Source organism: Lepus europaeus, unplaced genomic scaffold (assembly GCF_033115175.1).
Source record: "Lepus europaeus isolate LE1 unplaced genomic scaffold, mLepTim1.pri SCAFFOLD_28, whole genome shotgun sequence".
In the NCBI taxonomy this organism is placed as follows: Eukaryota; Metazoa; Chordata; class Mammalia; order Lagomorpha; family Leporidae; genus Lepus; species Lepus europaeus.
Genome location: NW_026909158.1, coordinates 4,645,085 through 4,672,856, shown reverse-complemented (window position 1 = coordinate 4,672,856; position 27,772 = coordinate 4,645,085). Strand labels below are relative to the sequence as shown.

Here is a 27,772-nt window from a genome sequence, read left to right as displayed (position 1 = left end):
GCCTTGAAGCTATTTTGTAAATTCTTGTATAAGGGATGAGGTAAGGGTCCAATTTCATTCTTCTGCTTGTGAATAGATAGTTTCCCTAGCACCATTAGTTGAATAGACTGTCCTTTCCCTGTTGTGTGTTCTTATCACCTCTGTCAAAAATTGGTTGAACATAGATATATGGATTTATTTCTGGGCTTTTTGTCCAATTCCATTGGTTAATGCATCTGTTCATATGCCAGAACTATGCTGTTTTGATTACAATATACTTTGAAATTAGGTAGTGTTTTGAAATCAGGTCTTGCTGTGTTCTTTATGCTCAATTATTTTTACTATTTGGGGTCTTTGTGGTTCCACACAAATTTTTAGGTTTTTTTTTTTCTATTTCTGTGAAGATCAACATTGGAATTTTTCTAGGAATTATGTAGTCATTCAAAGAAAAAAATAACAGAAGGGACACTCTGTAAAGCTACAGTAATCAAGATAATGTGTAGAGATAAACGCATACATCAGTGGAACAGAATACATAGTCCAAAATTATCCATAACTATTGGGTAAGTTGATTTTCATTAAAAGTTTCAAACTAATTTAATGGAGAAAATATATATTTTTCAACAAATGGTACTGATACAACTCAGTATCTGTATGGAAAGGAAGAAAAACCACAAGTCTCACCAGTTACCTCATACTATACACAAAATGGATTATAGACAAAAATATAAAAGCTTAAATTATAAGTATTCTGGAAACATGTGTTTTTTCTTGCTTAATGGCTCTGACTAGAATGTCCAGTACTATGTTAAACATAAGTGGTGAAAGTAGGCATTCTTGTATTTTTCCCTGATCTTAGAGGAAAACTTTTCAGCTTCTCACCATCAAGTACAATATTAGCTATGAACTTATCATAAATATATTCTTTATTGTGTTGGTGCACATTCCTTCCATATCTAATTTGTTGGGAGTTTTTTTTTCTTTTTTATCATGAAAGCATGTTGAATTTTGTCAATTGCCTTTTTTTGCACCTATTGACATGATACAGTTTTTATCTTTTATTCTGTTAATGTGGGTATATCTTATTCATTGATTTGTATATATTATATGATCCTTACATTACAATTATAAGTCTCACTTGTTCATGCAGTATGACCCCTTTTATATGCTGTTGAATTTTGTTTCCTAGTATTTTTGAGAGGTTTTACATCTACATTCATTGGGGATTTTGGCATATAACTTTCTTTTCTCGTGGTGTCTTGTCTTACTTTGGTTCCAGGGCAATGCTGGCTTTTATAAAATGTATTGGAATTTTTCTCTGCTTTTCAATTTTTGGAAAAACTTGAGAACTATTGGTATAAGTTCTTCTTTAAACATTTGGTAAATTCAACAGAGAAGATATCAGATCCCAGACTTTTCTTTGATGGGAGAGTTTTTGTTTCTGATGCAGCTTCCTTACTTGTATTTCATCTGTTCATATTTTTTGTGTCTTTCATGATTTATTCTTTGTTGGTTGTATGTGTGTAGGAACATGTCAATTTTTTCTAGATTATCCAATTTGTTGGTGTAAAATGATTAAATGTAGCATGCATTTATATGCACACCACATTTTCACATTTTCTTTATCCATTCATATGATGATGGACATATTGGTTAATTCCATATTTTGTTAACAGTGCTGCTATAAACATGATGGTGCAGATATCTCTTTGATACAAAGTGTTCATGTCTTTTGAGTATATACCCAGTAGTGGGATTGCAGGGTTAAATGGCAAGTCTATTTATGGTTTTTTAAGAAATCTCCACACTGTTTTCTACAGTGGCTGCAGTAATTTACATTCCCACCAACAGTGTATAAATATTCACCTTTCTGCATGTCCTTGCCAGAATTTATTCCTCTCTGTCTTTTGGATTTTAGCCATTCTGACAGGGGCAAGTTGATAAAAGTTGCGGTTCTTTGTGGATGTTTAGGAGAGACTTTCCTTTCTTTGTAGTAACCATAAAGAGATTGAAGTTGATCTCTGTGTTATTTGCTGTTACTAGAATTTCTAACTAGCCACTGCTTAGGCACTTCTGATTATCCTGCAACCTGTGATTGTTGGATCTTGACTTGATTTAATTTAATTCACTCAAAAACATATTGAGTCCTTAGTATATGTTTCACTCTGTAAGAGTTACAAAGAAATTTTTTCTTTAAACTCATGGATTTTATAGTCTAGCTGCAGAATCAAACCCTACACACTTCAATTAGGAAGAAAATTCAAATCAAGACAATACTAACATCTTTGGTTCAATAGTATGAGATATTGACCATCAGGGTGTAGAAAAACTATGTAGGCCAGATGAGATATTTGAATGAACAGGATTTTAAATGGTCTTTGAAAAATCACAGAGAGTATAGAGATTGGCGTGACATTCCAAGGTCAAGTATTATGATCAATACTGTGATCAGTACCATTCTGACTAGAACAGTCTGTCTCCTTTAATTATATATACCTATTCTTTCAGCATATACCTCAATCCATACAGAAGGGAATTCTGGCACGTAAGTCCTGGCCCATTCACAGGGAAATCATGAACCATTCAATTTAACTAACAGTGGCCATCTCTTACTTGGTTGTCAGGATCTCCTGTTGTACATCTACATTATCCTTCATATTGAAGACTAATTGTAATCTTCTATTTCTCCTGACTCTAGCCTTATTTTTTCCATATTAATGGTCCTCCTTGGGCTATCTCTAATGGGTTCTTTCCTGGTTTTGGCAGTGCTCACAGCTTTCCTGCCTGCACATTGGTATTAATTCTCCCTGGATTGTGATACCTGCTTCTCAGGAAACCTATCCTTGAAACCATGATTGTGGTAGCACTATGGTGCCTTTGGAAGAGATAATGGTACTCCAGTAAATATTGTATCTGGAAGTATGACCCTGAGAAAAGAAACTTTCTCTCTTTATATTAAGAATGCTATGTGATCAGTGGCCTAACAGAACCCAAGAGTATGATTGCCAACCTTGAAGTCACTTTTTTTTCTAGATATTCATCATAAACTCCCCAGTTAAATGGTCTATGGAGTCCCAAAAGAGCCCAAGGCATTCAGGGCTCCATTCATTTATACCCTATCTTATCACACAATGTCTATGCATCTGAGCAAGGTACCTCTCCAACATAAATAGCGCAGGAGACCCTTACATGGTTGATGGAGCATCTAGACCATACTGTTACTACCAACTCTCAGCAGCCAAAAACCACCCCTAGAATACAGGTGGATGGTTCCCATTATAAGGCCAATTACTTTAGGGTCATGAGGCACCCTCTCCAGTGAGCATTAGTGTTAATAAATTTAATTAAGAGGTAACAGTAGATCAAAACCTGTGCTCAGAAAAACATAGCACACATTCACAAAAACATTACTTGGTACCTGGAAATAGAATGTGTGGTTGAAATTAGTATGGGACTATGAGTTGGAGGAGCTATACTTACAATGCCACTAAGTCTTGATGGTCTAAGACCAAGCCTGAATTTTCTGCCTGTATCACAATTCCACCCCAGTTGCCTCTGTGATCCCTGGAAGAAGTCTCCTTAAGCCATTTGGTAGCACTGCATTCAACAAGGTATTGTGTAGCATATAGAAATGTGAGGTCCCTGCACTAGTACAAAGGACACACCAGGAAGCTCAAAGAGCAGCGGCACTCCTCTTGACCATAGACCACCCTTGTATGACATCAGCTTTACCTCAACTTGTCCTGTCCTACCTTCCAGTACTGCAAGTCACCAAACGCTGCAGTTGTCCCTGCTTTCAGAAACTATATTCTTTATTTTAAAATATTCATTTATTATTTATTTGAAAGAGAGAAATCTTTCATTGGTTGGTTCACTCCTCAAATGGCCTCAACAGCTATGGCTTGGCCAGGCTGAAGCCAGGAGCCAGGATTTTTATCCAGGTCTCCCACATGGGTAGCAAAGGCCCAAGCACTTGGACCATTTTCTGTTGCATTCCCAGGAGCACTAACAGGAAGCTGGATTGAAAGCAGAATAGCTGGGACTCTAACCAGTGCCCTGATAAAGGATACAGAGGTTCAGAAGCAGAAGATTAGTCCATTGAGCAACAATGCCAGACCCAGATCCTAAATTCTTTAAGCTCTTATTTATCTCCCAGAAAACTCCAAACACGAAATAAAGTATATGTAGCAGTATTCATTCTCCTTTCATGTAAAAAATATGGAATTCTGCTTGGTTAATTATTATCCTCCATTTCTGGTTTTATCTTCACTGTTTTTTTTTCTCCTATAATATTTTTAGATACTTTGTCTTTTCTTTTTGGATTGAATTTTTGTCCCCCCTTACTATGGGACTACCTCTCTATTCCGATAATGCATTTTAAATCCACTTAAGCTAAGCTTTTCATGTTCCAATACCTTAAATCTTGCCACCTCGATGCTACTGATGATCCATTTTGACCTTCTTCAGGATCTGTAACAAAGCCATTGATGGTGAAGCATATGTGGTGACTAGAAAAGAAGCTGATAACTGTCCAGACTTGGGCTGAATATAGCTTGAAGATGTGTTTTGGGCCCATACTATTTGGATTACCCCTACAAAGTTGAATTTAGTCATTGTGATGCCTACCAAAAAATACCCATAAAATGTCTGAGGTAAATGTCCAGTTGTGTAAATGTGATGTAAATGCCCAGCTGTGTTAATGCACACTTCCCATGTACTGCTCCCAACTACTGAATGAATATAGCCAGAATACTAATTACAGCCTATTCCTTGGAGAATCAGTTTCCTCTAACAGACACGTTTGCCTTGAGGACTGCCCAACAGCCTTGCTAAAACCTTCTTAGATCTTCAATGCAATCTAAGACCTTGCTTTCTTCCACTAAATATCAGGCAACATGAGACCTGTGTGGCAATCATCAGCTGGGGCTTGAGTGGTGACTATTAGTTTTGGACACATCAATTTACTCTTCTCTCCACAACTCATCATCTCTTATACTTGACTTATGTTACTTGCCTAGCCCTTGCGGTCATTTAATTATGAGACCTTAAGGGAGGGAGGGAGGAAGGAAATATCACTCTATTCTTAAAATTGTATCTATGAACTATATTGAATCTGTTAAAATAAATAAATAAATTTTAGAGAGAGAGAGAGAAAGAGAGAAAGCTTCCATCCATTGTTTCACACCTGAAATGGCAACAATATCCAGGGCTAGGCCAAGCTGAAACTTAGAGCCTGGAACTCCATCTGGGTCTCCCATGTAGGGTGGCAGGGGCCCAACTACTCAGGTTATCTTCCTCTACTTTCCCAAGTGCATTAGCAGAGAGTTGGACTGAGGAGTGGAGCAACTGGGACTAAAACCAGTGCTTATATGGGATGCTGGCAATACAGGCAACAGCTTAACCTGCTGTACCACAACACCAGCCCCAGGACCATTTTTTTTTAATTTATGCTATCCAATATATTATTGTGTTAGTCATTATACCAGACACTGGTAGCAATGGAAAGTAGTATAGACCTTGTTCTATTTGGAGTTTTTTCCTGCAATGAGGCAAGCAGATATTAGCCAAATAATCACATAAATAAATACAAATAAACACATGATTATAAGTTGTAATAAGTGCATTGAAGAAGAAGAAAAGGGATCTGTGAGAAATTAGCAAAGGTATTTATCATCTCTTATTTTCTATATCTATACTGATTCTCTTGGTACTCTCATCCATTCCAGTTTTTATAAATTAGCTCATAAGGCCCTATATGATATGACCCACCCACCCTCAACTGTCTTACTTCATCTGCTATTATTCTGCTTCTCACTTACTGAGCTTCAGCCATAATGGTTTCTTTGCTGTTCTTTGGCCACAACAGACACAATCACAGCTTTCAACCTTTGCACCGAGTGTCCTCTCTGCCTAGCTTACTTTACCCCTGATATCATCATTAACTTATTTCACCTTTGATCAAATATCTTCATTCTCATGTTTAAAGTAAACCTTCAGCAAACATTTTTATCCTATTGCTTTTTTCATAGCTTGTATTACCTTATAATACATGATATAATTTACTGATTGTTTTTTAATTATCTACCTTCTTCCACTGAAAAGTAAGCTTTATGAAAGCAGGACTTTAAAAACGATTTATTTATTTATTTGGAAGGAAAAGTGACAGAGAGGGAGACACAAAAAGAGGGAGAAATATTCCATGTGTTGGTTTACTCCCCAAATGGTTACAAAAGCCAGGCTGAAGCCAGGAGCCAGAAACTCCATCTAGGTCTCCATGTGAGTGGCGGGAGCCCAAGAACTTGGATCATCTTCTGCACTTTCCCAGGTACTATAGCAGGGAGCAGGATCAGCAAAAGAGCAGCCAAGCCTCAAACAGTCACTCCTATATGGGATGCTGGCATTGCAAGCAACAGTTTAGTCCACTAAACCAGAGCAGCAGCCTTCAAAGCAAGATTTTTTGTTTCCTTTATTCACTGATAAATTCCAAGTAATATGAGTGTCTGGCACAAATTGGTCCCCAAAATATTTATTAAACTGATTAATTGGTTAGTTAATAAGAGTTTCAAGGAAGGTTTTTTCAATGATTTGGTATTTAATCTGAGACATGAAGAATAAGCAGGAAGAATTAAGGGGAGGGCATGGTAGGCTGAGGGGACAGTATATATACTGGCCCTGAGATGGTGAGGCTAAATAGATGCACATGATTATGTGAAGCTTTGAGTGTCATTGTAAACCATGACTCAACTCTTTTGCCTATCCTCAAGGAGCTCACGGCAAATAGCAATAAAAATATTAAACATGTTGTAAGTGCACTAATAAGGGTATACACAGAGACCTCCTAATTCTTCATTCGAGAGTTGAGATATTTTACAGAGAAGATAACACTTGATCTAGGTCTCAGGCAGGAGAGTGACATGATGAAAGTGGTTTTTTTTTTTAACTTTTATTTAATAAATATAAATTTCCAAAGTACAGCTTATGGGTTACAATGGCTTTCTCCCCCCATAACTTCCCTCCCACCCACAACCCTCCCCTCATCCGCTCCATCTCCCATCCCATTCACATCAAGATTCATTTTGAATTATCTTTATATACAGAAGATCAATTTAGTATATATTAAGTAAAGATTTCAACAGACTGCACCCACAAGGAAACACAAAGTGTAAAATACTGTTTGAGTACTAGTTATAGCATTAATTCACATTGTACAACACATAAAGGACAGAGATCCTACATGAGGAGTAAGTGCACAATGACTCCTGTTGTTGACTTAACAAATTGACACTCTTGTTTATGGTGTCAGTAATCACCCTAAGCTCTAGTCATGAGTTGCCAAGGCTAGGGAAGACTTTTGAGTTCACCAACTCTGATCTTTTTTTTGACAAGGTCATAGTCAAAGTGGAAGTTCTGTCCTCCCTTCAGAGAAAGGTACCTCCTTCTTTGATGGCCCCGTTCTTTCCACTGGGATCTCACTCACAGAGATCTTTCATTTAGGTTTTCTTTTCTTTTGTTTTGCCACAATGTCTTGGCTTTCCATGCCTAAAATACTCTCATGGACTCTTCAGCCAGATCCAAATGCCTTAAGGCTGATTCTGAGGCCAGAGTGCTATTTAGGACATCTGCCATTCTATGAGTCTGCTGTGTATCCCACTTCCCATGTTGGATCATTCTCTCCCTTTTTGGTTCTGTCAGTTAGTATTGGCAGACACTAGTCTTGTTTGTGTGATCCCTTTGACTCTTAGACCTATCAGTGTGATCAATTGTGAACTGAACTTGATCACTTGGACTAGTGAGATGGCATTGGTACATGCCACCTAGATGGGGTTGTATTGGAATCCCCTGGCACGTTTCTAACTCCACCGTTTGGGGCAAGTCCGATTGAGCATGTCCCAAACTGTACATCTCTCTCTCTTATTTCCACTCTTATATTTAACAGGGATAACTTTTTAGTTAAATTTAAACACCTAAGAATAATTGTGTGTTAATTACAGAGTTCAACCAATAGTATTAAGTAGAACAAAAAATACTAAAAGGGATAAAGTATTAAGTTGTTCCTCAACAGTCAGGACAAGTGCTGATCAAGCCACTGTTTCTCATAGTGTCCATTTCACTTCAACAGGTTTCCTTTTTGGTGCTCAGTTAGTTATCACCAATCAGGGAGAACATATGATATTTGTCCCTCTGGGACTGGCTTATTTCACTCAGCATGATGTTTTCCAGATTCCCCCATTTTGTTCAAATGACCAGATTTCATTGTTTTTTACTGCTGTATAGTATTCTATAGAGTACATATCACATAATTTCTTCATCCAGTCTTCTGTTGATGGGCATTTAGGTTGATCCCAGGTCTTAGCTATTGTGAATTGAGCTGCAATAAACATTGAGGTACAGACAGCTTTTTTGTTTGCCAATTTAATTTCCTTTGGGTAAATTCCAAGGAGTGGGATGGCTGGGTTGAATGGTAGGGTTATATTCAGGTTTCTGAGGAATCTCCAGACTGACTTCCATAGTGGCTTAACCAGTTTACATTCCCACCAACAGTGGGTTAGTGTCCCTTTTTACTCACATTCTCTCCAGCATCTATTGTTGGTAGATTTCTGTATGTGAGCCATTCTAACTGGGGTGAGGTGAAACTTCATTGTGGTTTTGATTTGCATTTCCCTGATTGCTAGTGATCCTGAACATTTTTTCATGTATCTGTTGTCCATTTGGATTTCCTCTTTTGAAAAATGTCTATTGAGGTCTCTGGTTGTTTGTTTTGTTGTTGTAGAGTTTCTTGATCTCTCTGTAAATTCTGGTTATCAACCCTTTATCTGTTGCGTAGTTTGCAAATGTTTTTTCCCATTCTGTCGGTTGCCTCTTCACTTTCCTGACTGTTTTTTTTTTTGCAGTACAGAAACTTCTCAATTTGATGTAATCCCAATAGTTAATTTTTGCTTTGACTGCCTGTGTCTCAGGGTCTTTTCCAAGAAGTTTTTGCCTGTGCCTATATCTTGCAGGGTTTCTCTGATTTTCTCTGATAATTTGATGGTATTGGGTCATAGATTTAGATCTTTAATCCATGTTGAGTGGATTTTTGTGTAAGGTGTAAGGTAGGGGTCTTGCTTCATGCTTCTGCACGTGGAAATCGAGTTTTCCCAGCACCATTTGTTAGATAGACTGTCCTTGCTCCAGGAATTGGTTTTAGATCCTTGATCAAATATAAGTTGGCTGTAGACGTTTGGATTGATTTCTGGTGTTTCTATTCTGTTCCATTGGTCTATCCATCTGTTTCTGTACCAGTACCATGCTGTTTTGATAACAACTGCCCTGTAGTATGTCCTGAAATCTGATATTGTGATGCCTCCGGCTTTGTTTTTGTTGTACAAGATTGCTTTGGCTATTTGAGGTCTCCTGTGTCTCCATATGAATTTCAGCATCATTTTTTCCAGATCTGAGAAGAATCTCTTTGGTATTTTGATTATTATCTCATTGAATCTATAAATTGCTTTTGGGAGAATGGACATTTTGATGATATTGATTCTTTCAATCCATGAGCATGGAAGGTTTTTCCATTTTTTCATATCCTCTTCTATTTCTTTCTTTAAGGTTTTGTAATTTTCATCGTAGAGATCTGTAACGTCCTTGGTTAAGTTTATTCCAAGGTATTTGATTGTTTTTGTAGCTATTGTGAATGGGATTGATCTTAGAAGTTCTTCCTCAGCCGTGGCAGAAAGTGTTTTAAGAAGATTAATCTGGCAGTCATATGGAAAATGGACTGGAATGTGGATGAACTGAAGGCAAGGAAACCGTCTAGTCTATGGCAATAGTCCAAGTATGAGGTGACGAAAGCATCTATAGGAGTAGAAAGAGAAGGACAAATCTGAAAGACATTTGTAAGGAAAAAAATGACAGGAACTAAATGGACTCTTGGCTTTAAGCTTTTCAGGAGGTAGTGCTTCTTCCTTAGTAATAACCATGGAAAGATTCAGATTGACCTATTATGTGGTTGCTCACTCACTGGAATTTCTAGCTATGGCTATTCTCCAAAAGTTCCTGTTACTATGATTGATACTCGTTGAATCTTAATTTACATTAATATGACTTTAGACTTCAAAAGTTGGGATGCTCTCAGAACAATAATTTTGACCATGAAACAACAATTTTTTCTAGTAAATGAGAAAAAAAGGAATGTCATGGGATCACACAGGAAGTTTTAAGAGGAGTTTATAGTTCCTTTTTTAAAAATGATAATATACAAAAAGTGTAAGAGAAGGACATGAAAGCAAGGATAAATATAACAGATGACATATGCCTAAATGATTAATATTTGAAAAATCTCAAAATTACTTTAGGCTTGTAGAAATGCATTTCTGTAAATACAACAGCAATATTTTAATTATGCTCTAAGAAAGAAAAAAATGTGTCCTGGAATGGGTAAATCATAACTCAGATGAGGTCCTTTTAGTCTGGATTTATGTGAAAATATTACCAGCTCTAACAAGGAAGAAAGGAGAGTCTTCAATCTTCTTACTAATGAGCTTACTCTCTCCTGAGTTACCTTCTGGAACAGATTTTAAAGTAAGCGTGTACTTAGAAAATTGTAAACTATTGACAAAGTCATTCAGTACAAACTTAATTTTTATTTCTGACAGGGTTTAGAGATATTTTGTGAAAATATGGAAGACATAGTATACATGTTAAGTGAAGGAATGAAATTTCAGCAAGATTTTTAACAAATCTTTGACACCCTTATGGAAAACAGTATGGGTTAGATAACTTGCATAATTCTGTGCTAATTAAATTATCATATTCAAAGTGCTCAGAACAGAGTATAGGCAAAAGAAGAATGTTCTGATGACGTGCTATAAACTCTATCTTTGATTCAACCTATTTAATATCTGTATTACTTACGTATGTGAAGATTTAGAGCAAACATGTTATTACCATGAAGCTAGAAGAAGTATAATGTAATCCAAATCCAACAAACACTTAGGGAGTTCTACTAAATATTGGGAATTACGCTAGATGCTAGATATTACAATGCAAAAAAGAATGAGACATATATAGGTCTTTTTTTAACTTTAATTTAATGAATATAAATTTCCAAAGTACAGCTTATGGGTTACAATGGCTTCCCCCCTCCCATAACTTCCCTCCCACCGGCAACCCTCCCCTTTCCGGCTCCCTCTCCCCTTCCATTCACATCAAGATTCATTTTCAATTCTCTTAATATACAGAAGATCAGTTTAGTATATATTAGGTAAAGATTTCAACAGTTTGCCCCCATATAGCAACACAAAGTGAAAACATACTGTTGGAGTACTAGTTATAGCATTAAATAAGAGTGTACAGCACATTAAAGACAGAGATCCTACATGATATTTTTTAAAAATTAATTAATTTTCTATGCCGTTTCCAATTTAACACCAGGTTTTTTTTCATTTCCAATTATCTTTATATACAGAAGATCGATTCAGTATATAATTAGTAAAGATCTCATCAGTTTGTACCCACGCAGAAACACAAAGTGTAAAACTACTGTTTCAGTACTAGTTATAGCATCACTGCACATTAGACAACACATTAAGCACAGTTCCCACATGGGATGTAAGTACACAGTGACTTCTGTTGCTGACTTAACAATTTGACACTCTTGTTTATGGCGTCAGTAATCTCCCTAGGCTCTAGTCATGAGTTGCCAGGGCTATGGAAGCCTTTAGAGTTCACTGACTTTGAACTTATTCCGATAGGGTCATAGTCAAAGTGGAAGTTCTGTCCTCCCTTCAGAGAAAGGTACGTCCTTCTTTCATGGCCCCATTCTTTCCACTGGGATCTCACTCACAGAGATCTTTCATTTAGGTCTTTTTTTTTTTTCCAGAGTGTCTTGGCTTTCCATGCCTACAATACTCTCATGGGCTCTTCAGCCAGATCCGAATGCCTTAAGGGCTGATTCTGAGGCCAGAGAGCTATTTAGGACATCTGCCATTCTATGAGTCTGCTGTGTATCCCGCTTCCCATGTTGGATCATTTTTTCCCTTTTTGGTTCTGTCAGTTAGTATTAGCAGACACTAGTCTTGTTTGTGTGATCCCTTTGACTCTTAGACCTATCAGTGTGATCAATTGTGAACTGAAATTGATCACTTGGACTAGTGAGATGGCATTGGTACATGCCACCTTGATGGGATTGAATTGGAATCCCCTGGCACGTTTCTAACTCCACCATTTGGGGCAAGTCCAATTGAGCATGTCCCAAATTGTGCATCTCTTCCCTCTCTTTTTCCCACTCTTATATTTAACAGGGATCACTTTTCAGTTAAAATTTAAACACCTAAGAATAATTGTGTGTTAATTACAGAGTTCAACCACTAGTACTAGAACAACAACAACAACAACAAATACTAAAAAGGATAAAGTATTACATTGTACATCTAGAGTCAGGACAAGAGCTGATCAGGTCATTGTTTCTTATAGTGTCCATTTCACTTCAACAGGTTTCCCCTTTGGTGCTCAGTTGTCACCGATCAGGGAAAACAAATGATATTTGTCTCTTTGGGACTGGCTTAATTCACTCAGCATGATGTTTTCCAGATTCCTCCACCTTGTTGCAAATGACCGGGTTTAATTGTTTTTTTACTGCCGTATAGTATTATAGGTCTTTAAGACAAAATTGGGCATGTTTAGGATGGTATGGCCATAGACGACATATAGGTCTTTCTATTGCAAAAAAATATAGTATTATTGAGAAAATATGTATCTATATATAAACAATTTCAACAAAGTAGGAAGAGATTTAAGCAGAGTATTACAAGAAAACTGTTATTAATTTATTCTGGGAATGTAGGAAATACTTCTTAGATGAGATGATATCCAGATACAGTTCTAAGTACTTTAGTCCTCGCACTAAACTCATAAGATAAATATTGTTACTGTCTTAATTTTACTAAGGAGGAAATTGAATCAAGATTTTAAGTAACTTGCCACACTCACACATGATCTGTGGAAAATGAATTTCAATTATCCAGGATGAGGGCAATCAAAAATATCACAATCAGAGAGGGCCAGAAGGTTGAGACTTGAAAAATGGCCGTTATATGTGTTTGGAAGATTAAAATTAGTGGATTTTTAAAAAGAATTTGATTTGGTAATGTAGTGAGACAAAAGGAAGATTACAAGGAATAAAATAAAAGTGACTCATGAGAAAATGGAAGTAATGGTTATAGGCCACTTAGTGTTAAGTTTTCAGAATTTCTTCATTGTTTACTTTTCCTTAATTGATACAACTAAATTATTTCTTTTACATAGTTAAGTCTGTAATGTTATTCCTATAGCCACATAAAAATTTTATATTGTTACTAATTCTGTCATGTTATTTTCTGGTTTTCTAGGATGTGGAACTGTAAGTTGTCCCACCTACAAAGCAAACTCCAGGCGTTGCTAAAGGGAGGAGTCATATACCGAACCCTTCAACAGCCCACCTTCAAAAGCTTATTTCCTTTAACGATTCATAGGTACCATACAGTTTCCAAGCCTCTGAACTGTGCCTGGCAGCAGCATGAAGATCATTTTGGTAAGAGATATGTGGAGGCAGATATGCTTTTTCAATTGTGGTTAAAAGTTGTACGACTTAAAATTTATCATCTTAAATATTTAAGTGTACAATTCAGTAAAGTATATTCACTTTGTTGTGTAATAGCATATCCTTTTTGTGAGGTATGACTATTTTCTGTGCAGTTAAGAGGACATCTAGCCATCTATTTCCAAAATTATCTTGGAAGTTGTGAGAAAGACAAAAATAATACTGGAAAATAGTGAAATCCCACTCTAGCTAGGGGAAGGGAAGTCTTCCCTGCTCCAGGTAAATCCTGTCTCGCTGCATGACCTAAGATAAAATAAAGCCTCAATATATAGGGAATAAGGTTTCAAAGTCATAGACTAGAACTGTTATAACCATAGAAGTTATCAGGTGGTAGAGAGGGTAGGGAGATGGAAGCTTCACCCCCATGTTTCCCCCTTATGATAGAGGGATTGACTGGGAGCTGTGGCTTACTGCCACTGCCTAGCATCACAAGAGAGGATCATACCACATATCACTGGGCAAGAAAAGATCAAAATTGAAAGTGTGATTTCCACTGAGTATGTCTTTCCCACCATCATAAGGTGAAAAAATTGTAAGTTGAGCCATTGTGAATTGGTGATTATTTGTACAAGTATTTCCCAATAAGATTACACCTACAGGTACCAGAGGTTAAGACTTCAACATAACTTTTTGAGAGATACCATTTGATCCACAATACCCTTGAACAGGGACAAAAACAATTGTGAAGACCATAATCCCAAAATACAAGTCTGCTGTGTACTCAAAAGCCTGAGACTTAATCCAAAGATTATAGAATGCTTTTTTGCAAACATTCTACTACAAACTAATAAACCTTCAGTGAAAATAGCAGTGGGTTACAGACTATCTCTGAAGTGCAGCACAAAAGGAAGGGCTAACAGAGGAGATGAAAACAAGAAGAGTACAGGAATTTATTGCCTTTGACACCCTCAGGAGAAAAAAAAAACATAAAACACAATACAACACTTTATCAGATTAATATAAATATTCATGCTAAAGCCCTATCTACTGCTGTATACCAAATGTCTGGCTTTCTTCAATAATGAAATTACAAAACATGCTAATAAAAGAAATAACATAATTTGAAGAAACAAACCAACTTCAGAGCCAGACTTAAATATGACATATGTACTGAAATAATCAATATCAATATTTTTTTCTGTGAAAAAATGCCACTGGAATGTTGAAAGGTATTACATTGAATCTGTAGAACATTTGGGATAGTATGAGCATTTTGACAATATTAATTCCTCCAATCCATGAAAACAGAGTATTTTACCATCTGTTTGTGCCTTCTTCAATTCTTTTCATCAATGTTTTGAAGTTTTATTTGTACAGATTGTTCACATCCATAGTTAAATTTATTCCTAAGTATTCCATTTTTGTAGCTATATCAATTAGATTATTTCCATAATTTCTTTTCAGATAGTTTTTGGTTGGTGTATAAAAGCACTACTAACTTTTGTATTATAATTTTGTAACCTGCAGCGTTACTGAATTCACTAGTTATATCGGTTTTTTGGTGGTATATTTACAGTTTTCTATATGTCATTAGCAAATAGAAATTTTCACTTCTTAAGTTCCTATTTTTTACCTTTTATTTTTCTCTTGATTAATTGCTCTGAATAGGTCTTCCAGTACTATGATGGAAGAAGGGTTGAGAGTAGGCACCCTTATCTTGTTCCTGAACTTAGAGGAAAAGCTCTCAATTTAGGATTCTGAATAGGTAAAGCAATCTTGAACAAAAAGAACAAAGCTTGAGACGTGATACTGTCTGGCTTAAACATATATTACAAAGTTATAGTAGTCAAACCAGCATGGTATTGGTACTAAAAATAGTATTGGTACTAAAAATAGAATTTGGTCCAGCAGTTAAGACACCAGTGAAAATGCCCTTGTCCCTTGTCAGAGTGCCTGTGTTCAATTCTTGGCTCTGGCTCCCAGTCCTGGGTTCCTGACTATGAAGAGCTCAGGGGGCAGTGAGTGATGGCTCAACTGGCTCCCAGCTTCAGCTTGTTCTAACCCTGGTCTCTGCAGGCATTTAAGGAGTGAGCAAATGGATGGGAGTTCTCTGTCTCTGTCTTTCTGTCTGTAGTATAAAGAAAGAAGGAAAAAATGTAGATATACTTACAAATGTAACAGAACAGAAAGTCCCGAAGTGAACTTGTACGTGGTATCAACTGATTTTTCAACAAGTGTGCCAACAGCAAAATTGGAAAGGGTAGTATTTTTAATAAATAGTTCTGAGAAAACTGGATATGCACACGCAGAAGAATTAAATCAGGCCCTTATCTCATACCGTATGTAAAAATCAACTAAAACTGACTTAAGATTTAAATGTAAGACCAGAAACAGAAAAAGTAGTAGAAGAAAACATAGGAGAAATCTCCATGATATAGGTCCAGGCAATGATTCTTTTGCCATAAACTCAAAAGTATGGGAGGGGCTGTCGCTGTGGCACAGTGGGTTAAAGCTCTGGCCCAAAGCACCGGCATCCAATATGGGCGACAATTTTAGTCCCAGCTGCTCCACTTCCGATCCAGCTCTCTGCTATGGCCTGGGAAAGCAGTAGAAGATAGCACCCGCATGGGGGACACGGAAGAAGCTCTTGGCTCCTGACTTCGGATTGGCTCAACTCCAGCTGTTGAGCCATCTGGGGAATGAACCAGCAGAGGGAAGACCCCACCCTTTCTCTCTCTCTCTCTTTACCTCTCTCTGTAAGTCTTTCAAATAAATAAAAATAAATCTTGGGAAAAAAGTATGGGAAACATAAACACAAAACTAAAAAAAAAAATTCTGCATAGCCAAGGGAACAATCACCAGAATAAAGAAACAACCTACAGGGATGAGCATTTGGCTTAGCAGTTAGGCTGCTGCTTGGGATGCCCACATTCTATATTGGATTGCCTGGGTTCAAGCCCTGGCTATTCTCCTGACTCCAGCATCCTGCAAGTGTTCTCTCTGGGAAGAAGCAGGTGATGATTTGGGTCCCTGATATTCACATGGGTGGCATGAACTGAGTTCCAGGTTGTGGCTTCAGCCTGGTCCCACCTCTGCTGTTGTAGGCATTTGAGGAATGAACCAGTGGATGGGAGAGCTTGTCTCTGTCTGTCTGTCTCTGTCTCTCTTTTTCTGCTTTCAAATTATTTCTTTATTTGATAAATAATTTTAAAAATGTATAGAATGGGAAAATATTTTCAAATTATACATTTCATAAAAGTTAACAACCAAAATATATAAGGAAATCAAATGACTTGATAGCAAGGAAATAAATAACTCAACTTAAAAATAGACAAGCAGTGAAGGTGTTGTGGTTAAGATTCTAGCTGCAATGCCTGCCAACCACCTGGTAGACCCAGATGCAATTCCTGGCTCATTGCTTCATCCTAGCCCAACCCTGCCTATTGTGAGAATTTGGGGAGTGAACCCACAAATAGAAGATCTCTCTCTCTCTCTCTCTCTCTCTCTCCCCACCCACCTTGCTCTGTTACTTTGCCTTTAAAATAAATAAATATTTTAAATGGGCAAAGAATCTGTGTAGATATTTCTCAAGACATATAAAAGACCAACAGATGTATGAAAAAAATATCAATAATAAGAGAAACATGAATTAAAGCCATAGTTCAACCTTTTAAAATGGCTATTATCAAAAGGATAAAATGTAACAAATGTTGATAAAGATGTAGGGAGAAGGTAACCCTTGCAGACTGTTGATGGGAATGTAGATTATTGAGAAGTGTGGAGATTCCCCCACCCCAAAAAAGTAGAACTACCATATGATCCAGTAATCTCATTAAGAGGTATATATAAAAAATGAAATGAAATCAAAGAGGCATCTGCACTCCCATTGTACCACGGTGGTACATCTGCACTCCCATTGTACCACGGTGGTTTATTGTAGCCAAGAAATAGAAACAACCTAAGTGCTCATGCACTGATGAATGGATGAAGAAAGTGTAGTACATATACACAATGGAAAACTATTCTGCCTTTAAAATGAAAAAAACATTCTGTTGTTGACAATAACATGAAAGTACCTGGAGGACATTTTGCTAAGTGAAATAAGCCAGACACAGAAGGACAAGCACTGCATGATCTCACTCATATGTGGAATCTAAAAAGAAAAGTTGGTCTTGGAAGGGAGCAAGAAATGGAGGGAAGTATGGTTATCTTCTCAGATTTCTATCTATGAAATACATGAAATCCATTCTCTTTATATTAACAAGACATTTTTTAAAAGTTGGTCTCATAAAACCTGAGAATATAATGGCAGTTACCAGAGGCTGGTAGGAGTAGTGGGGAGAGATGGATTGGGAAAGGTTATATGATGAGTACTAAGTTACAGTTTGATAGGAATAAGTTCTAGTGTTCTATTGGACAGTGAGGTGATGATAGATCATGATAATATACTTTATATTTTTCTTAAAAAAAAGCAGTCAGGAAGAACCAAGTTGTTTCTTCGATTCTATGCTTAGAAGTCTCTTCACCTAAATATCCACTTTCATCAAACTCAAGTACTACCTTCCATAAAACACTAGAACATGAATATACTTCAGCTAAGCTGTCTTTTGCTACTTCATTGAAAGCATCAGTTATTCTCCAGTATACAAAGTCATGATCTTTTCCATCTATGACCTCATTGGAATGATTTTTACTATCCCTATTTCTACCAACGTTGTGTTTATGATTGTATCCTCTCTAAGAAAATGGAGGCTTTCCTTATAGCTCTCCTATTTTCTATCTGAGCCCTCACCAGAATTTCCTTTAGCAATCCCTTCATAGTAATCTCAGATTTTTCTAGCATGCACCTCAGAGCTATCAGCCTCTATCTACTACCCAGTTCTAAAGCTGCTTTCACATTTTCAGTTATTTGCTATATGAAGGTGTCACTTCCTGTACCAATTATTAAATTTGTGTTCTTCAGAGAAAAATAAAAGAATAAAAAAGTAGAAAAATAGAAAATGAACACACACACACACACACACACACACACACCCTATATATATATATATATATATATATATATATATATATATAGTTTTTCATGCTGCTTAATTTTCCAAAATCTTTGGAAGATCCATCCTATGTATAGATTTCAAATTTTTATCCCAAATAAACTTCTCTTTTAATTCCATTTTCTTTTTTTTTCTTTTTTTATTTGACAGGTAGAGTTATAGACAGTGAGAGAGAGACAGAGAGAAAGATCTTCCCTCCCAATGGAAAAGTCTTCACTCCCCAGATGGCCACGAAGGCCGGCGCTGCACCAATCCAAAGCCAGGAGCCAGGTGCTTCTTCCTGGTCTCCCATGCGGGTGCAGGGCCCAAGCACTTGGGCCATCCTCCACTGCCCTCCCGGGCCACAGCAGAGAGCTGGCCTGGAAGAGGAGCAACTAGGACTAGAACCCGGTGCCCATATGGGATGCTGGCACCACAGGCGAAGGATTAACCAGTGAGCCACGGCGCTAGCCCCTTTTAATTCCATTTTCTATGAGCTTTTTGAAGTACTTTCATGTGTTTATGTGTTTGTGTTTGTGTATATAAAATAAGGAAATGGTTCACAAAAGTATGGAGGCTGAAAAGTACTAGGACTTTCCATCTTCAAGCTGGAGACCCAAGAAAGCTAGTGGAGTGACTCCAGTTTAGTCTGAAGGCCAGAGAACCACTGGTGTGAAGCAGGCAAACAGAGAAATAATTCTCCCTTCATCTCCCTTTTTGTTCTAGTCAAATGCTCAATAGATTGGATGATGGTCATTCACATTGCAGAGGGCAATCTTTATTCCATCTATTGATTGACATACTAATCACTTCTTTTAAAAAAAAAAAATTATTGGGGCCGGCGATGTGGCGTAGCAGATTAACGCCCTGGCCTGAAGCACCGGCATCCCATATGGACGCCTATTTGAGACCCAGTTTCTCCACTTCCAATCCAGCTCTCTGTTATGGCCTGGGAAAGCAGTAGAAGATGGCCCAAGTCCCAGACAAGCTCCTGGCTCTTGGCTTCAGATTGGCACAGCTCTGGCCATTGCGGACAACTGGGGAGTGAACCAGCGGATGGAAGACCTCTCTCTCTCTCTCTCTCTCTCTACCTCTCCTCTCTCTGTGTAACTCTGAATTTCAAATAAATAAATAAATCTTTAAAAAAACATTTATTTGAAAGTCAGAATGAGAGACAGAGAGAGAGATCTTCCAACTGCTGGTTCACTCTCCATAATGACCAGAGCTGGGCCAGACTGAAGCTAGGAGCCAAGAGCTTCATTCAGGTCTCCGATGTGGGTGGCAGGGGCCCAAACACTAGGGCCATCTTCTGCTGCTTTTTCCAGGCCATCAGCAGAGAGCTGGATTGGAAGTGGAGCAGCTGAGACTTGAATTGGTGTCTATATATGATGCTGGCATCTCAAGTGTTGGCTTTATCCACTATGCCACAATGCTGGCCCCGACATAGTAATCACTTCTTGAAACACCTTCACAAACACATACAGAATTGATGTTTAGATAGACATCTGTGTGTCAAGTTGGCACATAAAATCGACTATTACCATGTTTTTGCTTTTTTTGTTTAGCGCTTTTAAAATGTAAAAGCTTTTCTTATCTTGTAGGTTGTACAAATTAGGCAGTGGGATATTTGAACATTTTGTTGACTACTGGATTATCTCCATGTAATGACCAATCTTAATGAGGGTTAGAGGTACTTAATCACTTCTGTACTCCAAAGGCATGATTTTAAATATGTTTAGATTATGGATACCTTGAAATTATACACTCACACACACACATGTGCTTGCAAGCACACACAATTTCACTTATCATTCCATAAGTCCTGGGGCAAGAACTCCAATTTTAGGGCACTGCCAGATGAATAACCACATTCCATAGTATCACTAGTTATGTCAGAGACTCTGAGTGAACTTAACTATCTGAATTTTCAAGCACTGAAGTGAGGTATACCTTGAAGTAAAGATGCTTTAAAAGCATGAGTCACTCACAGACCAAGTGACTCAAAGAAGACCAAATGTTGGCTCATGCTATAGGTATATATGATGATGGTGCCTCAATAATCCACAGTGCTTATCTCCTATAAAGCCCAAACCTGCTGGAAAGGACAGGCATTTTCTTCAGGTAATATATGTCCTTCTATCTTTATGACTAACTTAAGCAATGGAATTTTATATAATATTCTCAAAGTTTCTGTTGCCCACTTATTTGTTTGAGTATAGGTCACATTTCTGTTTATATGCATTTCTCATGATGTTTTGTTGAAAAATTGGGCATTTTAAATAAAGTTGCAGAAGATGAGTTCTAATCTCCCCAGGGAGTATCAATGATACGTTTTTGTATTTTTTGAATTTGCCCTGCATGTGTTTACAGCTTTCCAAATACCAAGAATGTATGGGAGTTTTTCCAGCTCTATCATAGCTGATTCCCTGGATCCTCTTGTTATATTTCTGGCTGTTCTTCTGGTCTGTTGCTTGCCCCAGCAAGTATGCCTTCCTTGATCATTTTTAACAACACGCAGAAGCATAGGATTTTTTTTGGGGGGGGGGGGGAGGGGAGCTCTGCTCCAAATCAAGTTAGTTTCTTTCAGTAGCTGGTTTTCTTAGCTTACCCATTCCCTTATAGGACTACTACTGATAGATCTGGGGTTGAGATAGGGAGTGGGAGCACCCCAGGATAAAACACACAACAGATTCTCACTGTTCTTACAACATGTGGTTCAATAGTTTTTCTTAATAAATACTTCTTTTACAAACCAAATTTTATTGTTTATATTTAAAGTCTGTAACATGATGTTATGAGATATGTAAATGGTAAAATGGTTACTATTGTGAAGCAAAATGCCAAATCCATCATCATTTCAGAAAGTTAGCCACTTTTGTTTGTATGGCAATAGCAACTACAATCTACTTGTCTATCAAAAATTCCAAATATAATATACTATTCTTAACTATACTCATAGTCTTCATGTTGTACATTAGATCTCTAGATTTGTTCATCCTAAATATCTGCTACTTTATATCTTTCGACCTGTATCTCATCATTTCCTTCCCCCATCCTTGATAAACCACTGTTCGATTTTCTGTAGTTGTATATTTGAATTATTTTTCATTTGAATTCCACACAGTTGATGGTACCTGAGAAAGTATGTGGGAAAATTGCTTTGAATATATGTTTATTTTGGTGCAAAAATTTTTGAAATTCATATATAGATTTTTTTGTAACACATATTTTCCATGAATTTTTTGAAGACCTCTTATACGTGAAATCACACAACATTTTTCTTTATGTGTGTGACTTATTTCACTTAGTTTAATGTCCTTCAGGCTCATCCATGTTGTGGTAAATGTCAGGATTTCCTTCTGTATTAGGGCTAAAATATGTCTCTCTCTCTCTCTCTCTCTCTCTCTATATATATATATATATATATATATTCACAGTTATTATATATAATGTGCATAATATGTATAATCACACTTTTTGTCATCCATTGACAGACACTTATCTTGTTTCTCTATCTTGGCTATTATGAATGATGCTACAATGAACTTTGGAGTACAGATATCATCACAAGATGATGATTTCATTTTATTTGAGTATATACCCAGGACGAAGAACAATGAAATTGGACCCCAATCTTACACATACATAATAATCAACTCAAAATGAATAGAATACCAAAACATTAAACCTAAAACCATACAACTAGAATAAAACAGAGAAGGAAAAGCTCCTTGACATTGATCTTGGCAAGAGTTTTTTTTTTTTTTTTAAGATATCACACCCAAAGCTCAGACTAATAATAGAAAATTAATAAATAAATCCACATCAATGAACTAAAAAACCTCTGCTCAGGAAAGGAAACAATCAGCAAAATGAAATGGCAGTCTACAGATTGTGAAAATATATTTGCAAACCATATATCTCACCAGGGGTTAATATCCAAAATTTATTTTAAAAAGTCATCCAAATCAATAGCATTAAAATACATAAACCAGGCCGGCGCCGTGGCTTAACAGGCTAATCCTCCGCCTTGCGGCGCCGGCATACCGGGTTCTAGTCCCGGTTGGGGCACCAATCCTGTCCCGGTTGCCCCTCTTCCAGGCCAGCTCTCTGCTGTGGCCAGGGAGTGCAGTGGAGGATGGCCCAAGTTCTTGGGCCCTGCACCCCATGGGAGACCAGGATAAGCACCTGGCTCCTGCCATCGGAACAGCGTGGTGCGCCGGCCGCAGCGTGCCTACCGCGGTGGCCATTGGAGGGTGAACCAACGGCAAAAAGGAAGACCTTTCTCTCTGTCTCCCTCTACTGTCCACTCTGCCTGTCAAAAAAAAATTTTTTTTAAATTTAAAAAAAATACATAAACCAATTAAAAAGAGACTAAAGGATCTGAATAAACATTTCTTCAAAAAAGTCATAAAAGTGGCCAACAATAGGTATTCGAAGAGATGTTCAACATCACTAATCATCAGGGAAATGCAAATGAAAACTGTGAAATGCCACCCAACGCCCATAACCTATTATTGGAAAGACAAGAAATAACAAGTGTTGGTGAGAATATGGAAAAGAAGGATCCCTGTACACTGCTGGTGAGACCATAGATTGGTGAAGCCATTGTGGAATATAGTATAGAGAATTCTAAAGAAATTAAAGATACAAAAATGGTTCTTAATTTGCCTTATGCCTTTGGACAAACTTCTAGATTCTTAAAACGGTTGGTGTATTTTTTTTAACAGTCCCTGTGCCCACCCCTATAAGTCTTATCATTGCTTTTGGAAGAGAGAATTCACCAAGCTCCACACTCTTCACTCCCAGAAGTCTCACCTTCACATTCCCAAGGCTATACTTTTAGAAATACTGGTGTTGTAGGGTATTGGATTAGATGATTTGGGTTCATGTCCTAGCTCTACCACCTAGTTGTTATATTATCTTACAAAATTAGTATATATTATCTTTTTTTATTTCATAAATGTGAATTTACAAAGTTCAACTTTTGTATTGTTGTGGCTTCCTCCCCCCCCCCCCCAACCTCCCTCCCTCCCGTGGCCCTCCCCTCTCCCTCTCCCACCCCGCTCTTTATTGAGTTTCATTTTCAATTACCTTCATATACTGAAGATCAACTTAGTATATACTAAGCAAGGATTTCAACAGGCTGCATTCACACAACCGCACAAGGTATAGGGCATTGTTCGACTAGTAGTGTTTTTAAGTTTCATGGTAAAACACATTAAGGACAGAGGTCCTACATGGGGAGCATGTACCCAGTGACTCCCGTTGTTGATTTAACAATTGGCACTCTTATTTATGACGTCAGCAATCACCCGAGACTCTTGCTATGAGCTGTCTAGGCTATGGAAGTCCCTTGAGTTCACCGACTCTGAACTTGTTTAGTCAAGGCCGTGTCACAGTGGAGGTTCCTTCCTCCCTTCAGAGAAAGGCGCCTCTCTCCTTGATGGCCTGTTCCTTCTGCTGGGGTCTTATTATTATCTTACAAAGTCAGTTAACCTCTCTGAGCTTTAATTTCTTTGTCCTTAAAATGATAATGGTACTGCTATTAAAAGTTTATATGAGAAATACATTTCTAGATGTACAATGTAATACTTTATCCTTTTTAGTATTTGTTGTTGTTGTTGTTGTTCTAGTACTAGCAGTTGAACTCTGTAATTAACACACAATTATTCTTAGGTGTTTAAATTTTAACTGAAAAGTGATCCCTGTTAAATTTCAGAGTGGAAAAAGAGAGGGAGGAGATGCACAATTTGGGACATGCACAATCAGTCTTGCCTCAAATGACGGAGTTAGAAATGTTCCAGGGGATTCCAATACAATCCCATCAAGGTGGCAGGTACCAATGCCATCTCACTAGTCCAAGTGATCAATTTCAGTTCACATTCGATGACCTGGATAGGTCTAAGAAACAAAGGGATCACACAAACAAGACAAATGTCTGCTAATACTAACTGATATAATCAAAAAGGGAGAGAAAGATCCAGCATGGGAAGTGGGATACACAGCAGACTCATAGAATGGCAGATGTCCTAAACAACACTCTGGCCTCAGAATCAGCCTTAAGGCATTCAGACCTGGCTGAAGAGCCCATGAGAGTATTGTAGGCATGGAAAGCCAAGATACCATGGAAAAGAAAAAAAGAAGAAGACCTAAATGAAAGATCTCTGTGAGTGAGATCCCAGTGGAAAGAACGGGGCCATCAAAGAAGGAGGTACCTTTCTCTGAAGGGAGGAGAGAACTTCCACTTTGACTGTGACCCTACCGGAATAAGATCAAAGTCAGCGAACCCTAAAGGCTTCCATAGCCCTGACAACTCATGACTAGAGCCTAGGGAGATTACTGACGCCATGAACAGGAGTGTCAAATTGTTAAGTCAGCAACAGGAGTCACTGTGTACTTACATCCCATGTGGGATCTGTCCTTAATGTGTTGTCTAATGTGCAGTGATGCTATAACTAGGACTGAAACAGTATTTTTACACTTTGTGTTTCTGCGTGAGTACAAACTGATGAGATCTTTACTAATTATATACTGAATCGATCTTCTGTATATAAAGATAATTGGAAATGAAAAAAAAAACCTGGTGTTAAATTGGAAACGGCATAGAAAATTAATTAATTTTTAAAAAATATTATGTAGGATCTCTGCCTTTAATGTGCTGTACACTCTTATTTAATGCTATAACTAGTATTCCAACAGTATTTTTTTTTCACTTTGTATTGCTATATGGGGGCAAACTGTTGAAATCGTTACCTAATATATACTAAACTGATCTTTTATATATAAAGAGAATTGAAAATGAATCATGATGTGATTGGAAGGGGAGAGGGAGCGGGAAAGGGGAGGGTTGTGGGTGGGAGGGAAGTTTTGGGAGGGGGAAGCCATTGTAACCCATAAGCTGTACTTTGGAAATTTATATTCATTAAATAAAAGTTTAATAAAAAAAAAGTTTATATGAGAAATACACGTTCAGCATTTTTAAAAATATGGATAAACCATAGTAACCATAGTTATTCAGCTATTCCTCATCTTTCTCCACTGGAAAACCTTTTGTCTTATTTTCTAATCATTTTTTGCAATCATAACACTATTATGAGTATCCTTGTGTGCACCTCCAAATGAGTGACTATTTCTATAAGATAAATACTGAGAGGTGAATTTCTGGATCAAGCAACAAATATGCACTTTTAAAAATTATATTCTTTGAAAAAATTATATTTCTTGAGCTTTCTTTTTTTTTTTTTTTTGACAGGCAGAGTGGATAGTGAGAGAGAGAGACAGAGAGAAAGGTCTTCCTTTTTTGCCGTTGGTTCACCCTCCAATGGCCACTGCGGCCGGCGCATCGCGCTGATCCAAAGCCAGGAGCCAGGTGCTTCTCCTGGTCTCCCGTGCGGGTGCAGGGCCCAAGCACTTGTGCCATCCTCCACTGCCTTCCCGGGCCATAGCAGAGAGCTGGTCTGGAAGAGGGGCAACCGGGAAAGAATCCGGCGCCCCAACCAGGACTAGAACCCGGTGTGCCGGATCCGCAAGGCGGAGGATTAGCCTGTTAAGCCACGGTGCCGGCCTCTTGAGCTTTCAGTATGGCTTTTTTTAGATTTATTTATTTACTTGAAAGTCAGAGTTACACAGAGAGAGGAGAGGCAGAGAAAGAGAGAAAGAGGTCTTCCATCTGATGGTTCACTCCCCAGATGGCCTCAATGGCCAGAGCTGCGCAGATCCAAACCAGGAGCCAGGAGCTTTTTCTGGGTCTCTCACGCGGGTGCAGGAGCCCAAGAACTTGCACCATCTTCTACTGCTTTCCCAAGCCATAGCAGAGAGCTGGATCAGAAGCAAAGCAGCTGGGTCTCGAACCGGCGCCCTTATGGGATGCCGGCGCTTCAGGCCAGGGCATTAACCTGCTGCGCCACAGTGCCAGTCCCTCAATATGGCTTTGACAATTTGTATTCCTATTACCAATGTTCACAAGTGTGCATTTCTTCACATCCATTAAAATATTCATTGTAATCAAATTTTAAAAGTTCTGTCACTCTACTAGATATAAAATGATATCCCATTTTGGTTGTAATACCCATTCCTTTGAATACTACTAAGCAGAGAAGGGCTTCATGTGTTTACTGGTCTCTTTGAAAGACTTTCTTGCTGGCATCCTTGACCTATTTTTCTGTTGAGTTTTAATCTTAGCGATCACAGAGATTTATTCTATACACTGGGCATTAATCCTTTTTTGTTACAAATTTGTGCTTGTTACTTTGCCTTTTAACTACTAATTTTTAATAACACTTATTGAGTAGTTCATCTTTTTTCCACATTATGAAATACTATGTTTTTCATATACTATGTTTCCATGCATACATGTGTCTGCTTTGGGATTCTATTCTGTCCTCTTGATCTATTCATCTATTCTACATCAATTCTATACTTTTAAACTGACTATTTGCTGGGACAGGGGTTTGGTTTGGGATATCTGCATCCCATATCAGAGTGCCTGGGTTCTAGTCCTGGCTCCACTCTCCATTCCAGCTCCCTGCTAACACACATGCTGGGAGGTAGCAGGTGATGGCTTAAGTCATCCACCCACATGGAAGACACTGGGGAGTAAATCAGTGGATGGGAGATCTCTCTCAATGTCTATATTTCTCCCAGTATGAATTTTGAAATTAACTTGTTCAGAACATAAAAAGTTGCACTAGAACACAAGTTGGAAATTGATGAAATATTTGTATTAATTAAAAGAGAATTTATATTTTGCCTTATTGAACTGGCCCATCATTGAACATGATATTTCTCTGTTCAAGTATCTTTCAAGTCCTTTAAGATGGTTATATAGATTTCTATACATCAGTCCTCAATATTTTTTGTGTATTCCCAGAAACTTTATAATTTTTATTGCCTTTGTAAACTTTTCTAAATGATGAAATGAGTGTCTAGAAGAGTTTGATGGGATTTTTTAAAAATATGTATTTATTTATTTGAAAAGCAGAGTTACAGGGAGAGAGAGAGACTGACACAGAGAGAGAATCTTCCATCTGTTAGTTCACTTCCCAGATGGCCACAATGGCTGGGGCTGAGCCAGTCTGAAACCAGAAGCTTCATCCAGGTATCCCATATGAGTGGCATGTGGGCCATTTTACACTGCTTTTCCAGGCTCATTAGCAGAGAGTGGATCAGAAGTGGGACAGCTGAGACCAGAACTGGCACC

The 27,772-nt window shown here is 37.7% G+C and overlaps 1 protein-coding gene across 2 annotated transcripts in view; it reads left to right on the top strand.

The window, feature by feature from the left end:
• The window catches only part of TMLHE (trimethyllysine hydroxylase, epsilon), a 73,576-nt gene that overhangs the window by 21,691 nt on the left and 24,113 nt on the right, over positions 1 to 27,772 (top strand). For both annotated transcript variants that reach the window (XM_062185133.1, XM_062185132.1), the window contains exon 2: positions 13,347 to 13,528. In XM_062185133.1, coding sequence (XP_062041117.1) covers positions 13,348 to 13,528 — 181 coding nt within the window. In that variant the 5' untranslated portion in view covers position 13,347. The remainder of the gene's footprint in view (positions 1 to 13,346; positions 13,529 to 27,772) is intronic.